Consider the following 16,982-nt stretch of genomic DNA (forward strand, 5'->3'; position numbering starts at 1 on the left):
GCACCACAGGCGAAGCCACAGAGCGGAGGAGGCAGCAAATCGGGGTTCAGCGAGAAAACAAAACAAAAAAGGAAAAGCGGAGTCGCCCACACAGCTTGATGAAGATGTAAACAACGAGCACACAAGGCAACCCGAAAGCAGAGCGCAGAATGAGTGCGAGCTCGGAGGTGACACTCCATGCGCTGCCGTGAAGAGCGCCGTCCTCCAACCTACTAAAACACAGACACGCACAGGCACGCACACTCACAAACACAGAGAAAGAGGGAGAGGGGCGCACCAAAATTATGGAGGCAGAACGGCACCACACACACACACGGGAAAGCACAGTCCACTCTGCATTCAAGACGGCTGGGGAAGGTCCTTGTACATCATTTCTGTGCCTTCCGACCAACAGAATACCCTGCCACAGAACGGGATGGATAGGGGAAGGAAAGAAAGTACCGAGGGACAGTGGCGTCACAGCCACTGCGTGGCCGTGCCGGGGTGGTTCTTTCGCGTGCGAGGCCCTCGCCGATTATTTGCCGATAACGTGCCGACGAACAAACTTCGCTGTATCACAGTCGGCAGAGATTTATGGATGCATTCTTCATTTTTATTTGTTATCAGATGTGGGTGAGGGATGGTGAGTTGATGGGGACGGTGCGGGTATGCGTTGTACCGAACACTTCGACGTGAGTCACACGTATGCCCCCCCATACACACACAGAGCTCCGGTCTCGACAGCGATGATTAAGAAGTGTCGAGCGACGTGAGCGGAACAGTTTCAAAAAAAAGAAGGGAGGAGACGAGAGGAAGTGTCGAAGCGACGGGGAAAGCATGGGAGGAGGGATGATTTGATGGGGGAGAGAGAGAAGGATGCAGAAGAGTCGAAACGCGAAATGGGGGAAGAGGGGGGAGGAAGGAGACAGGAGAGAGGGCGTCCGTCGTACTGGGAATATATGTGAAGGAGAAAAATATGTTTTCGCTTATTTTTTTTCATCGTGTGAAGAATACAAATTGGAAAGAGCGACAACGACCGAACAAGAAGAGAGAGCGCGACGGAGTGCCGCACCACTACGATTGAAGGGAACACGCAAACACGCGCACACAGAGAAAGGAAAGGGCACTTGAAGGAAGACGAGGCGAAAGCGAAAAAAAAACCCGATCAAATAAAATAGCAGCGTCACGCACATCGGAGAGGAAAGAGGGGGTATAGCCCCCCCCCCTACGTGCTGCGCAGTTTCCATTCCATGCTGCTCGTCATGACGACAGAAAGAAAAAAAAATCTGGCAAAGTGCGGAGTATAGAACGGCATGAGCACTTGTGCGAAGGCAGTATCGAAGAGCACACACTACGCTCAAGTGGGAAAAAGCGTGGGAGCATCAGGAAACGAACAGCGTGGAAGGCGCTCAGGAACCTTTACAGAGAGGCCCAACACATGAGCGCCGCATCGGTCTTCCCCGTTTCTCCGGGCCCCTCGTTGTTTGTGTGCGCCCACGGCGCAACTTGAACGGCAACGGCACCACTGATCCCCATCAGGAACGCAGCAGCGCTCTGGTCGCCTATGAGAGCTTCACCAGTACCGTGATATGACGACAGCACCACCAACGTAAAAGCAACTGGAGACGCGGAAAAGCTAACCCGGCATTCCCTTTACAGCCATGCCTTGGGAGGCCGCTGTTAGCTGTCGAAGTATGCGGGCTGCAAGGCACGAAGAGGAAAGCGCACAATACCTCACTCAGCATGGGCACGCGCTAAAAGAAAAGCGAAGGGGAGCAAATAAAAACAAACAAGGGGCGTAGGCCATCCACCACTTTCGTGCCGCACGTGCTCAGAGGGGCGGTAATAGTAGGTGATCGTGCGCGCAAGCAGCTGCAGTGCGATGCACGCTGGCCCATGTGCGTTGGCAACGAAGCAGGTGAGGCACTGAACTATGCTTTTCAAAAAAAAACAAGGAATTCAATCATTTTAAGCACTGCAAACGTGCCCGTACGGGAGGCCTGCGGCGAGGCATACATTTTTGTCCGTCCCGCCTCTCCACTTGCTTTTTCAACCCTGTGCCAAGCCCTACAGCCTTACGACGGTGCACGCTGAAGAGGCAAGGATTTGGGAGGGAGAGAGGGAGGAGGAAGGCAACCTCTAGAGCCGCAGCCGGTCGCTTCTTAACAGACGAACGAAACAGTATAACGGAACAGCTGGGCAGGGGGTTGCGGAAGAGACAGAAAACACTGAACAGGAAACAGCCGCTCGGGGAATGGCGAGCAGAGCATAGACTCTACCGCTACGGGGAAAAATGAAATCCGCGAAAGAAGTCCATGCAATCACCATCAAAACAAGAATTCCCCGACACACAAAAATAATAAAGGGTGCCGTCGTACCCCCGCCCGCCCTCCCAACGCGACGGGAAGTGGAAGATGCAAACATGGATGAATGAGACGACAGACCGCAGCAAACAAAAGAAATCCGCAGACTCCCCAGCAAGCAACCGAGCGGAAGAAAAAGAAACCCATGAAACGCTTCGGCACGCACCTCGTTAGCAGAGGCAAACACGTGGTGTTCGTCTTCACACCCTCTTCGCACAGCTATCCCTGCTGAGGCAAAGCATTTTCAGACGTCTCTACTTGGACGGCTTCGGGTGTATTATCACGTGTTCCTCCTCTAGCTCATGTGCGTTCGACAGCATACGCTCTGCTTGGCGCTTCTTGCGTGCGATACCGGGAACCTCTCCAGAATCAGTGGTGCTGCGTGCTGAGTGCACTGACCACGACGCACTGCGCTGTATCAAGAAGGGGTTCGTGCCTTCGTCCACGGAATATTCTACCGAGGGGCATGAGCGACTCATGATGCCGTTGCTAGACTCTCCCGGCAAGCGCAGCTCCGTGCCGCTTCGCCCACCAAGGCTACGCAGGGACTTCTCGTTGGAGCTCTCTGTCGTGACGCACAGCCCCTCCATCCCGATAGAGAGATGAAAGCCGGTGAACCCGGCGAGCCTCTGCTGCGTCCTCCAAGCGCCACCGCCACTTGCCACCGTGATGAACTTTTCGGGAGTCACGCTGAAGCTGGTAGAGCTGCTGGCTGTTCCACTGGGGCTCCACGCCGGCGCCGTGCCAGGCACCGTGACTTGATCGTATTGTAACGGCGGCAGCGGAACGGCAGGCTTCAGAGGCGCCTGCGTCGCAGGACCGCTGGTACTGCTAAGACTTGGCGGCACATCTCGACGGGGCGAGAAGGGCACCATCGCCATCTGCATCTCCGTGGCGCTCAGGGGCTTCACCTGGCCCTCCAGGTAGCGCCGTCGCAGAAACGGCCGTTGGTGTCGCTCGTTGTACGAGGGCGGAGAGACTGTGAAGGCGGACGTGGCGCTGTTTGGTGCCCTGGCCGGGTTCAGCTGTTGCTGAAGCGGCTGCGGCGGCTGAGAGGCGAGAGATGAGTGGCAGCCGCTTTCATCATCCTCTGTGTGCGCTGCGGGTGGTGCTCCGGTCAACGACGTGGCGGCCACTTTCCGCCTATGCGCGTCTGTGGTCGCCCTCGATGCTGCAGGGTCAGAGGATGATGTCGATGATGCAACCCCATCCATCTCAAAATGCGGAGCTGCGATGCTGGTCGACCGAGAGTTGTTCCACTTCCGCGGATCCTTGCGGCGCGGCTTGCGGGACGCCGACTGCGGTGCATGACCGGCGGGCGGCGTCGACTTGTCGACGGAGCCCAGACTACATGCCGTTTCCTTCGGCTCTGTGGACGCGCCATTCAGCGTCTTGGGCAGGAGAGATGGCTGTCTCGGTGCCGCCGACGTGGTGGTACTGCTCGCTGAAGACGCAGATGCCGATCCCTCGGTGTCCACGGTGGCTCGTCTCTCGGACGCCGGCCTTCTTCGAAGGCTGGAGGAGTGACGGCTCCAATTTATCTCTGCTGTGGTCGTGGGCACGACGTCGTCTCTCTTGAGCACTGCTGAGCGGCTTTGGCCTGCCTTGTTGCTCTCCACCGCTCCTGTGCCGAGGTCGCAGAAAGGCGAGCAGCCAGTGGGGCCGAGCCCGTTTCCGAACGACGCTGAGGCGGGAGAGGCGGTGTTCGCGGAAGCATACTGCGTGTCGTCCTTTATGGTGCCCCTCTTGCGCGGTGACCCTAACCTGTCATTCCGCGAAGTCGAGAACCCCGAGAGGTGAAGCTGCGGCGGCGCGTGCAGCGTTTCTGTATTGGTCGTCCACCTCTCCGCAGCATCGAGTCGCCGCGTTAGATCAAAGATATTCTCTCTGGACAGACGCGAGGAGGCGCCGCCTCGCGATGTCAGATGAGTCGAGTCAGAGAGTCGGTGCTGCGCTGCGCTCAGTACTACGGCGCCGTCCGCGGTGCGCGTGACATTGCCGTGATCGTGCTCGTCCCTCCGAAACGTGGTATCTACGTAGTAGTAGCCAGAGCCGACAGATCCTCGCACAGAGCACGACATCGAGCTCGCCGGGGCCGTCAGGCTGTCGTGCAGACTGCGGCGCGAGTTCACGCTACGGCCCCCGAAGCTGTCGTCAGAGTTGAGAAAGGTGCCAGCCGATGCCGGAGTGAACCCTCCGCCGTCTTTCCGGGAGAGGTGGCAGTCGCTCAGTGCCGTACCGGACGTGGCGAAAGAGTTTGTACGCTGCGCAGACCCGAAACGCGGCTCGGTGAAGGCAGCGGCCGCGATGGCGCACGGAGCGCCGTAGAGAGTCACGCGAGAGTAGCCACAGCCGTCATTGCTCTCTGCGTATTGGTAGAGCTGCGCTGCCGAAGACACGCCTTGGTGAGAGCTTGCTCGACTGCGTGGGCCTTCGCGCAAGCTTGCTGCACGCTGATACGGGTGTGCAGCATCGTCGTGGCCGTAGAAACCAGATGAGAACGCTGAAAACGCCATCGCCAACCCGGCTGCGGAGCCCATCATGGCAGGGGGACGAGCCGCGCCTTCGTCGCTCATGGTGTACGGACCCATCATCGAGCACATGGGTGTGGAGCTGCCAAACAGCTCAGCGTGCAGAGACGTCGTGGACGATGGTTGAGATGAGCACTGCATCGCAGAAATCATCCGACACGCAGAGAAAGAGAAATCCTTAACAGCCTGAATGGGGGAGGAGAGCGCAAAGTCGGCACACGAAGCAACACAGCGAGACGCCGAAACAACACGTGGTGGAGGTGCGCTAGGCACGCAGCGGAGAAACAAGCACCAGGAGAGGGTGATGAGCGAAAGGGCGGAACGAATCTTCAAAGAAGCCCTGCACACGGACACGCACACAAGGAAGAAGCGGATACAACGCTGACGTCCAGCTGCAGGGCCTGATCGACGCCCCACCACCTGCAAGCTGGCAAGTGGCACAGAGGAGCAGTTTCAACGTAATCAGGAAAGACAAAAAAGGATCTACGCACTACGCACGTGATTGTGAAGCTCTTTGTACGTGGCAACGGCAAGGCAGAGGTGGAGCAAGGCCCTCGCTTCTGCCCCTTCTGATACAGAGACACAGCAACGCCTCCTCGAGGCCTGACACAGGGAAAGCGTACCCCAGCGACGAGAACACAGGTGCCTCTCCAGTCCTGAACGGGAAGAGCACAAATGATATGGACAAAAAAAAGAATAAAACAAGAAAACACGAAACGAAATACAATGATGAACAACCCGAAATGGAAACGAGGATGCGCGCACACTACACAGGGCTTGGAAAGACGGAGAGAAGTGAAAACAGAGAGCATACAAGCAAACAACAAAAAGCACGCAGAAAAGGTAGAGGGGGGGTAACCAAAAGGAAAAAATAAGCGAAGAAAGACAACAGAGATAAAGCGGTGTTTGTGTGATCGTTTCTGAGCGTGTGTGGGGGGAGGGGGAGGGGGAGTGAGAGGGGAGGTATATGAGAACGGTCTTCTAAAAGGGAAAAAAGCGAAAAATAAGGACGTGCAGTTCCGTTTCTCTGATACCCAGCCCCCGGAAAGGGACAAAAATGGAAAAACAAAAGGGGGCGCGAAGAACGGAAGAGTAACGCGCCGTGATCGGCGTGCAGACGAGAGCAGCTTCAATATACACAGATGTATGTACACAGATAGAGGTACATGTATATGTGTATGTATATATACATGTATGTGGATAGCGCAAGGAAATAGTGAACGCGCAAACAGAAGATCGACTACGGCAGACACGCGAAACAACGAGACCACACACACACACAAGTGTGCAGCGAGATGTTTGACAACAAAGTACGACAGAGGAGTACAACAGTGCCGAGTAAGCAAAACAAAGAAATCTACTGGAACTGATAATACCCGGCGACGACAGCAAACAAAGACCGACACGCGTCGTCGGCCGCGGCTGTTGACCAAGCGAAATCCAAAAAATAATAATAATAGTGAGCAGCAAAGTCCCCCCCCCCCCAACACTCCTCCTGCGCACACCACTCTTTACGGTGCAGGGGTGCGAGTAGAAGTGAGCCCGTGGTTCGCTCGAAAAACGGTGGAGAGCCACACTCCAGCGATCGGACTCCTTTTTGAGGTTCGGTTGCTGGTGCTCGTCTCCCCCACCCCTGGAAGAGGGCGTGGGTCGCGCTTTGGGAGAACCCGAATTATCGTGCGTGGCGATGGCGCTGAAATATACACACACACATGCATACACATATACATATACATATACATATATATATGTGTGTGTGTGTGTGTGTGTGCGTGTGTGTATGTGTATCGAGAGGGGGATGGCAGGCCAAAGACAGACACACACACACAGAGAGAGAGACGAGCCGAAACGGGCGCGGCCCAGACAACCGGGTGCGGTGTTCTTGGCAGGCACAAACCGAAAAGACGTAATGAAACAGCAAAGGAATAAACGACACGGGACAGACGCGCAGACAAGGGAGGGGGACGAACAGGGGGCGGGCGAGCGGGCCGGCCGGCCGGGAGATGGGTAGAGAGGAAGCGCGGCACGCACACACACACGTGAGAACTCCCTTCAGCGTGCGCGGTGCTCAGCTGATGGAAGTTGCGTTGCTGGTTCTCTGTGCAGTAGAGGGAAGAAGCAACGGATTGGCGGAAGACGAGCGCAGAGTGACGGTGGGTGGACATGCGCAGCGGAGGCGGTGGAATAGGGGAGGACATCGTTGGCGCACATGTGCGTCAGGTGCCCAAGGTTACGAAGGGCAGACTCTTGAAGCGGTGGGAGGGAGCACTGGGACATAGTTCGGGCCACCGTCAGATATGCGTGCCCCCAAGACGCAGTGGGCGCAACTCAGCGGTCAAGCCGGATGCAAGTGGCCCTCACATAGCCTCAAGCGGATTCTCATGCGACGCGCAGGTTGGTCTCTTCTCCCCAGACTAGTCTGCGTGAACGGAGCGACACGCACACACACAGCGTCCACTGGCCTCTTTTCTTTTCGTTTCGTCTTTTTCTTTCGCGGATCGAAGTGCGTGCGCCGCACCGCCTGAGGCGGCCCACAAACAGAGGATATTTTAACGCACACACGCATGAATACGTAAATACACAGGCACGTGGCGTGCCACAGGTATATGCTATACATGGACATATGCGCCCGCATCCGGCACACAGAGACTTCCCTTAGAATCCATCTATTTATATACACACGCACACGCTCTTTGCTTCTGCTCACCTCCATTCTGCAGCGCACCGAACACATTCATGTGCGACAGCGGAGAGCCAACAGCCCACACAACTAAAACCGATTACTGTGAACACACGCTCTACGAAGATAAAAAAAAAGGAGGAGGGATCGCACTCCTTCGCGCAGCTGGTGCTGCGCATCAAGCAGCAGAGCAGCCAAGTACGTTTCCGCACCGTCGCACTACAAATGCGTCAGACCCACCATGCCCTACATTCACGAAGAAAAACGCGTGAGCATCAAGGGCAGTAGTCACTCGCACGCATGCGCAGAGTCTTTGGCTGCGTGGCTGAAACCTCCTCTCGTTTGCTGGAAACCTAAAGATTGACGGCCGCGCCGTATCTGCAACTTTATTCGCATCTTTCATGTGTAGGAAGACACCCACCCGTATGCGCAGAGATCCACACGACGTCCCATGAAGAGTACGCGAACAGCAAAAAGGAAAATTGAATGCTCTGCGCAACGGAGCGGGGTGCCTCTCGCACCATATAGAAAGAAGCAATGAAAAGAAACGAGCACGGCGACGACACGGACGCCGTGAGAGAGGGGTATCCTCTACGCGACACAGACATATATGTATATACATTCACACACACACGTACGCATCGGCACACACCTAGCACTTGAATGCACACAACTCGGTGATGTTAACGTTTTAGCACGCTGCAAACGCGGACATAAAGAGCGAACGAAAAAAAAAGAAAACGATGAGGCGGAAGGAGAGGGGAGGGGGACGTCCACACGACAGAAAAACAGAAGTGCCGGTGCACCCGCCTCGAAAGAAAAAAAATTCCCAAGCCAAAGAGCTAAACTGGATGAGGCACGCGGACGTCGCAAGAGGTAAATCGCATTACTGCCTACATGTGTGCAAGAGCTGATTTTGAATCCGTGCCTGAGTGTTCGTCGCGAGGCGCCAACAGACGTGGCCCGCTGTGACGGCGGGGACTTTGTACCGAGCGGCGCAAAATGATCCTGTGCGGGGGAAGCGAACCGACAATCGATGCCCCCACATACCCGGACGCACGCATGCCAGATCACGCAAGCGCGAGCACAGTTTGGAAAAGGAGACCGTCAATGTTCTTTTTCTTTTTCGCGCACATTTCCGTGTGGCTCTTCCGCTTCTCTGCCCACTTCAGACTCTGTGCGAGCCACGAGAGCGACAGCCGGTGTCGCCACGCGCTCCAGTCCGCTGGAGGAGCAGAAAGGTGCAAGATGTAGCGGCGAGAAAGAGAAAGAGGGCGAGAGGGCGACGGTTATAGGCAAACCGCCAGGGCGGCAGCGTGAAGAGAGGAAGAGAAGGCGACTCACAGCGAAGGGAAGGCAGGAAAATACGGAAAAGAAAAGTGTCATGAGCCAGCGCATCCCATGGGCACAGACAAAGAATGAGCTGAGTCTTTACTCTGTGAGACAGGCAGGCACAGAGCACAAAACGCGGCAAATGTAAAAAAAAGAAAAAATCATACAAACCCGATGTTGCAGACTGCCGCAAGCGATGCTATTCAAATTGCCTGCGCCGCCTCGCGCACGTTTGTGCAAGATACAAAACCGAGGCACAAACACACACATACGTGGAAAAACGAAGAGCACATAGGCGCAGAGAAGCCTCCTCTCACGCGCCTCATTCGCGCCCATCCCCATCGCAGCTCACGGCCGCCGTGTTGTGGATCCTGTTAGTTGGTTTATAGCCTACTCTCGTGTGTCGCACGCCGCATACTTTATCCGGCTTCCTTTTCGCGTTGCCTTCTTCCTTCACTCGAGGGAAGCTTGTGTTACACATACGGGCACAGACGCACCGTTTCATCAGCTGAGGAACGCGCAACACGGCGTTCGTTGGAGAGGAGGGTAGCGAAGAGTGGTGCCTTGACAGGCCACATCTCAGCCACAGAAAGCCGTCGGTACCTCACATGTAGTGGCTCAAAATCTCATCATGCGCAGTCGGCGAAGCGCAGGCGCTGGCGCACCCGGCTGTGCCGACAGCCACTGAGTCGATCTGAATGGTGGTGTGGCCAATGCCAAAGTGCTCCTTGCAGATGTGCTGCGCCTTTTGCAGCGCCTCGGCGGCATTGTCCGCCACCAGGTGCACCGAGAGGGAGACGTACTCGGCAGATAGGGACCATACGTGCAGGTCGTGCACACTGGCGACACCGCCGATCTGCTGGAGCGCCGTCTCCAGTGCATAGTAGTCGACGCTTGCCGGCGTGCTCTCCATCAGAATACTAAGCAGGTCCATCAGCAGCGCCTTGGTCATGCTCAGCGTGATGAGAGCGAACATGACGGAGCAGAACGGGTCGGCAAGGTTGAAGAGGGAGTGCTCGTACGTGTGATTGCCGTAGTAGGCTAAGTTGCTGAAGTAGATGAAACTACCAGCGAAAATGACACCGATGGATTGGACGCAGTCGCCCATGGCATGCAGGATAGCGGCGTGCACGGCAAAACCCTTGTGGCTGCCAATGCCGCCACCGCTTTCCGCTAGATATCCGTGACCGTGTCCATGGTCGTGCCCGTGATCGTGACGGTCGTCGTGTGCGTGGTTGTGTCCGTGGCCGCCCTCGTGAAGGTCTCTATGACTGTGATCATGGTCGTGCATCTCACTCTCGCCGTGGCTGTGCCCGTGCGAGGAGCCGAAGTGGCTGTGGCCGTGAGAGCCGCCAAAGTAGAGGATGGAGGCACACACAACGTTCACCAGCATGCCAAGCACACCAACTAAAATCATGAGACGCGAGTCCACTGCTTGACACTCGCGAGCCTTCACTGCGCCAGCGGAAGCTTGCGCCGGTACGCGACTGCACATGTACATGTCGTAGGTGCGGTACCCTGCCTCAATGACAATCCAGGTCACCAACGCCCAGATCGAAAAGACAGAGATGAGGGTGCCAATCACCTCAGCCCGGTGCCAGCCGTAGCTGTAGCGGCCGCACGCCGCACGCCCAGCTGCGACAAGGGCACCAATACTCAGCGCATAGGACCCGACATCGGTCAACAAGTGGATGGCGTCCGTGAGTAGGGCCAGCGAGTGGGCAATCACACCGCTGGCAAACTCGACGATCATAAAGACAAAGCAGAAAATGAGGGCGCCCAGGAGAACCTTCTTCTCCGACTCGCGGCGGGCATTGACGGCGGACAGCGCCTCATCGATCGTGCGCTCTTCGGCAACCGTGACGTGCACCGTATTAGACGCAGTGTGGTAGTTGGTCGCCGCCGGACCGGCAGGGGCCACCGTCAACCCCGTCGTCTCTCTCGGTTGCTCAGGTGACATCGTCACAGGACCCAATAGCAAGTGTATATATGTATAGATAGAGATACAGATAGATTTCGAAGTATTCACAGCGGCAGAGGTACCTGTCAGTGGATCAAGCAGCTCAGAACTCGTTGGGGAGTGACGCGGCGACAGCAACTCATCAATCCTACGAAGACAGCGATGCAGCACACAGAGAAGGAGGGCGAGGGAGAGAGGGAGGCGGCGGCGGCGGAGACAGGAAGGGAGCTGAATACCTCGGTGAAGGGCACCAGAAACGCGGAGATGCCAAAGCAAATCTTCTGGGGAGAAGCAACGGCCGAAGAGGGGGATGAGGCGCGGTGAGAAGAGTCGAAAACGGCAACAAAGAGAAGCCCACGAAACCAATCGAAAGACACGCGCACAGGAAGACCAGAGCCGTAACGCACGAAAAAAAAAAAGAATGTGCAGCCGAGTTGTGCAGTTCTCTTGTGTGTATGTGCAGGAGTGAGTGTATTGCTCAAATGCACCGATGACACGCGAAAGAAGCGAAGGAGAAACAGCTGCATGTGAGTAGAGAGAGAGTCAGAGTACGGAGTCCTTCGGTCCTGCCAGCAGCACCGTGTATGATCGGCACTCGACTTCCAGCGGCAAACCTCCAACACGTGAGGTTTGTCGATTTGTTTTTGCCTCAACGCATCGAGGGGCTCGCGTAAAGGGGCATACATCAGTGCGCGGCATCCATGGCGTCGTGTACCCGCATCCTCTTAGAAGAAGCCCAGCAACCTCCATATCCCTGTCCATGCCGAGCCACTTCTGGTTACGAGATTTTCCCGGACCCACGTCGTGCGGAGGGGAGCCAGAGCGATGTATCGCTGCTGATGTTGGCGTTCAGGTCCTGGCTGACGTGGCGTCGGCGGGGCCGGCGACCGTGCACGCGTTTCTCTCACTTATATGATGCGCGAAGTGTCAGGGGAACTCGAGTGTACCCCACGCCCCGCCCTCGCGCTGCGTGCTGGTGTGCGGAGCCGGCGTGTCACCCCGAGGAGGGGGATGCACCAGGGGTGGCGGCCGGCACAGTGGGAGCGGCTGTTAGGAGGCGGGTGAGCTGAGCTCGAGGCAGGGACCGTTCGCTGAGATAACGGAGTCGGCGCATCTGCTGTAGCGCGCGTCTACCGCTGCCATCGCACCACGCAGATGGGGGGCTGTGGGGCTTGGTGACAGGTCAGATGGGTATAGTGGAGTTTTGAGCTCAAGTTGTGCGACAGGGAAATGGGCACACTGAAAAAAAAAAACGTTTAGAAAACATCGAATAACCTGCACGAGTAATCGTCCGTGAAACATGGAGAAGCACGCAATAGGTTTGAGGGAAAGGCGAGTGACGAAGACATGTGCGCGCATAATGCGCCACTGTCGTATAAAACAGAACGCAGGACTTTACGGGCGTGCTTTATCACGCTCTGGCTCGGAAAGAAGGGAGCTCGTTAGTTCCTGGAATAGACACCGCGCCATCATTCGTGCGCAGCGGCAGTGGCACACAACGAAAAAAAAAACTTTAAAAAGAAGCGCAAGCACACCAAGAGAAAGCGACGGAATCACAATGTCGCAAACCATGATCTCTGCTGCGTGCGCGGCCAGCGCAGAGGGAATACAATTCACAAAGGAAGACAAGGAGCTTCAGGCACAGCGCAGACACGGCAGAAAGAGAGCATCAAGCGCACCTCAACCTCCCCTAGCTGCACGCAAAGTACTTGGCACGTTGAATGGACATCGCGAACGAAAAGAATGCGGAAGCACATCCGGTGTGTGTGTGTGTGCGTATGTGGTTGGACGTTGAAGGGAAGGGTTAGAATGCACCCTTTACCGCCTTTTACAGCATATCTGAACTGAACACAAAAGGGGTGTGACACAAACTCGCGGACCACAGCGGCATTCGCCAACGGGGCGCGCTTCGAGCTCTTGCTGGAGAGAGAGAGCGTGGCGCGTACTTCATCATCTGCGATCGAAACAGACGTGCGTGCCTGTGTGCTGCCAGACGACGCGCAAACACTCCGCCGCTACAGCTCCTTCATGGAAACACAGCGCACAATGCTACTGCGCCGCTTCTTGGGTGCCATTGGAATGTACATGTCCTCTGCGCCCCCAAGGCTGCTGCCCTTGGCACCCCCATCCTCGTTCTTCTTTTTCGCTTTAGCTGATCCTGAACCGCAGCGAGTCGGGTAGAGACCGTGCGGCTGGAAAGCCTGTGAAGACGCGCTGTAGCCTTGCGACACCGTCTCCTTGCATGCCAACAGCGGCATGGTGCGGGTGGCCCGCTCAAACGAAAAGTCCATGTCGTGCCCCGCATCCTTTAACACTATGCCGGGATCGTCGCGACCCCAGCGAAGCGTCGGGCCGGCAAAGGCGCTTGTTCGAGATCCGTCCGGTGCCCTGTGTGGCGGCGACAACCGCCGCCGCGAATCCCGTGCCTGTCGGGCACTGGACGACCTCGATGAGGCAAGTGGCGGCTGATTGGCTGGGGGATGCGCCCCCTCCGATCGCCGCGCGTCAGAATCCGCAACGCTAATGTCTCCTGCAGTCAGCTTCACACAGAGAATCGGAGTTGTGCTGTGCTGCTGCGCCATCCACGAGGAAGCGCCCGCGTACACATCGGAGGAATTGTCGGCCAGAGGAAATCCGGGCACCCCGGTCGAAGCGCGTAAGAGTAGTTGCCTCAAGCGTGCGCGGTGTGCCTTGCTGTTCTCGCCGCACATCAGCTCCGTGAAGGTGCACCGCTCCACCGGCCGTGGGCAGACCGTTTCGAAAATGTCGAGCAGCGCTTTGTGGCGGCACAGAAGCCGCTCCTTCTCTTCGGCCTCCACGAGGCTCACGCAGTGGCCGGCCACGGCGACGGATTCGCCCGGGGCCTGGCCACTAGCCCAGGCTGTTGCTCTCTGTGCGCTCACTGACGGAGACGACGTCGATCGCGCAGAGCCACGCTGCGCCACTGGCTCGGCTTCTGGTGGGCGCAGCGAGGCGCTAGCACTTGCGAGTTGCACGTGGTGAGGTACATCTGGAAGCAAGATAAACATGAGAACAAATGTGGGTGTATCGAAGCACTCACTGGGCTTGAGCCGGAATCGAAGGAAGGGGTGCGTCGGGAACGAGTCCATCGCGGCGGAGTGGGTGATCAGGACGATCTCGTCGAAGCTGAAGTGGAACCAGGCGTGTCCAAATGAGTTCATGAACAGCAGGTGGGACTCTGACAGACATAGAAAGACGTCCTTGAAGGTGGTGATGTGTTCATCCGTGCGCTCGCACGGGGCACTGGCGACAGAGGGGAGAACGAGCTTCACGTCATCGCAGCTCGACCTGGTCGTAGACGCGGACGGCAGCGACTTCAGAGCGGCCACCGGGACCAGTGGTGTTGGGCACCGCTCGGAGACACCTTCGGGACTCGGCGAAGCCTGACGCTGTCGCGGCTGCATCGTGGATGGCGCTACCTCCAGCGCAGCGCCGATTGGGCTGAGCGGCCGGCACACAAGGTCATTTAGGCGCTGCTTTGAAGCCTCTTTTGATGCTTTCAGCTCCGCACAGCGGGAGTTGCGGCTGCCATACTCGCTGCGGTCAGGCGAGCTCGGTGTTGGAAGACGCTCCACAATGAGGAAGCCGCGCTGGCACGTGTAGAGCACCGACGGCGCGAGCCGAAGAAACGAGTGCCACAGAAACAGCGGTACGGTGGCATAGCTGATGCCGTAGCGAGGGTCCACTTTCCGCCGCAGGTAGTCTTGCCAACCATGGCTACGAACGGTAGTCTGAACTGGAGTCGATAGAGCGCTAAACTCCGTGTAGCGCTTGCTGTTATCGTGTTGCCCACCATCGATCCCCTCCGATGCCGCTGGCTGGCTATCCCTCAGCAGATCATCCAAGACGATATTGGTGGAGAGCGAACTGCCCCTTGGACCCAAGGCCTTTGAATGGCGGGAGTGCTCATTGTAGGTCGTGGTGGACGGGGAGCCGGGAGAATTCGTGGTGCTGTCTCTCAGATACACCTCATACTCGCTACTGACCGAATTCTCTTTGTCACATTCGGTCAGTCGAGAGGTGGCCAGCTGCCTACCACCACTGTCGCGTCCGCCTGCCTCCGCCCATCTCTTTGCGGCTGCGCTCTTCTCTTGCATCTGCTTTACGTACGTCTGCATTTCGATGTAGCAGCTCAGGAACTCACGCATGTCGGTCTCGGTTAGGAAGCGCAGGCAACACGTCTGGGCCTGGTTGAGCTTGAAGGGCAGCTCCGGCACCTTTCGCGGGCACACATGAGCAGTGGGCGCGAAGACAGGTGACCGGGTTGCATGGTTGCATTTCCAGGGGGTTGGCAGGTGTCCGTGTGGCGGGTGCAGCGGCGTCACTGCGCCCCGGTCATCGTCGCTGATCACCTCGGAGTGGGGCGAGGGGGCCCTCGCGCTCTGCGGCCGCCGCGCATTCTGCTTCGGTGGCACGATAGAGCTCAGCAACGTGCCATGCAGCTGACGGTGGCCAAATCTCCTACTCGCCTTGTCTAGCAGCCCATGTCCCTCGTCGTCGCTGGAGGAGCAGTTAGCGACGCCGGCCGTCTCCGGGACACCGAAGAACGTGACACCAAGCAGCTCCTCGTACTCGAGGATAACGCTTGCGGTGAAAAGGCGTAAGCTCGCGGCGTGCGTTTGCGGAGGGGTCAAGCTGCCAAAGCTGGAGCTGCTGAGGTGCGTGATAGGAAGCGTCTGAGATGCAGGTGCCTTGTCGACGAGCGGCGTGAGCAGCCGACTTCCCTTTCCGCGCGGGGCGTGCGATGTGCACGTGCACGGAGAGTGGTGCCCCCTCGTCGCATCGCCTTCGCCAGGGCAGGAACTCGATTGCCAACAGCCCGTGCCTTTGCTCGACGCCGTGAGCAGCGGTGAAGGCAGGGTGCGCGTGCTTGAGCGCAGCGGCTCCGCCACATCTAGGTACTGTCCGTAGGTGGCTGTTGTACTTTTTGCACGTCTGCTGGACGCTCGACGTGCAGATAAGTTGCTGTCCCGTGGGCGAGCGGACGTTACAGAAAGGTCGCAGCCGGGAGGACAGCAGAAGTTCGACGACAGCGCAGACGGTGCCCCTGACAAATCCCAGCTGGCGAGACTCATGAACGGCGCACGCGGGGTGGAGTGGGACGAGTAGGTAGCCGCGTCCCGGTCTACACGATTGAGATGCAGGCTCGAGCGCAGCTCCGCCGATAGTGGCAACTGTGCGGCAAGGGGCGAGATCTCTGTCAATGCAATGGTGTAGTGCTGCTTTAGGTGCGGGTGAGCACAACTGGCCGACGACGTCGATGGCGCTCCCGCATGCTCGTGCTTCTTGTCGACTGATGTCACGGGGCTGTGGTGCCGATGCAGTGAGCTCCTACTGGGCGGGAGCGACAATAGGAGCCACCGGCTCTGCTTCGAAGAACGTTGTGATGGCGCGAAGGATGAGTGTTTCGCTCTGGCGCCACCATCCTGAGTAGCCGGCGCAGATGCAGGATGCTCCGGCAAATTCGCTTCACGGGGTCGGTGCGTGAGGTGCAGATACACCTGGCCAAGTTTGAGTTTGAGTCGAGCGCTGAGCTCAACGGGCTCGTCTCGGTTGCCATCGCCGGTGCCACTGAGGTCAGAGGTCGGCGTACTCACAACATGTGGCCAAAATAGGACGTGGTACCTGCGTGATGCGCGCGGCGGCCCAGCATCCGCCGCGGAGGTCGCTTGCATTCACTAGAAAACGAGAAGTAGATGCGGCGAAACACAGAGGGAGAACGTCGGCTGGTTTTCTGTAGCTTAGACAGCACTCGCACGCTGTGCCTCCGTTGATCTGCTGACCCTGCCGCAACGGGAAAGTCGAGACGAGTCAGGCAAGAGGGGGGAGGGGGAACAGGGCAGGGTCAGGGCGAGGTGTGGGAGGATCACTCAGGAAAGTGCCGGCGTCAATGACTTAGTGTGAGAGCGTCCGAAGGAAAGAAGCAAGATCCAGGCACAAACGCCACCACACAAGGACGACGAGATAGCAGCAAAGAAAAACGAAGTGAAAACAGCGTGATGTGTGTCGGAGAATGTGCAGCAGCAGGAGAGGCCATCAAAAGACGTAGATGTGGTCCTCGTCGGCGCCTTCAACACGCCAGCACAACGGCGAGAAGTAGAGCGATACTCAAGCGA

At 57.5% G+C, this 16,982-nt stretch overlaps 3 protein-coding genes across 3 annotated transcripts; all 3 read right to left on the reverse strand.

Annotated features, from left to right (window-relative positions):
• Window positions 1-2,596: 2,596 nt before the first annotated feature.
• LINJ_31_2460 (hypothetical protein, unknown function) lies at window positions 2,597-5,026 on the reverse strand (the record flags this gene model as incomplete). The annotated part of the gene is made up of 1 exon (XM_001467526.1): window positions 2,597-5,026. The coding sequence occupies one exon, from the start codon at window positions 5,024-5,026 to the stop codon at window positions 2,597-2,599; it is 2,430 nt and encodes an 809-aa protein (XP_001467563.1).
• A 4,463-nt stretch (window positions 5,027-9,489) lies between these two features.
• On the reverse strand, window positions 9,490-10,845 carry LINJ_31_2470 (zinc transporter-like protein; the record flags this gene model as incomplete). The annotated part of the gene is made up of 1 exon (XM_001467527.1): window positions 9,490-10,845. One exon carries the CDS (start codon window positions 10,843-10,845, stop codon window positions 9,490-9,492), a length of 1,356 nt encoding a protein of 451 aa, XP_001467564.1.
• A 2,015-nt stretch (window positions 10,846-12,860) lies between these two features.
• LINJ_31_2480 (hypothetical protein, unknown function) lies at window positions 12,861-16,541 on the reverse strand (the record flags this gene model as incomplete). The annotated part of the gene is made up of 1 exon (XM_001467528.1): window positions 12,861-16,541. One exon carries the CDS (start codon window positions 16,539-16,541, stop codon window positions 12,861-12,863), a length of 3,681 nt encoding a protein of 1,226 aa, XP_001467565.1.
• Between the last annotated feature and the right edge of the window lie 441 nt (window positions 16,542-16,982).

This window comes from Leishmania infantum, chromosome 31, assembly GCF_000002875.2.
Source record: "Leishmania infantum JPCM5 genome chromosome 31".
NCBI classification, from domain to species: Eukaryota; Euglenozoa; class Kinetoplastea; order Trypanosomatida; family Trypanosomatidae; genus Leishmania; species Leishmania infantum.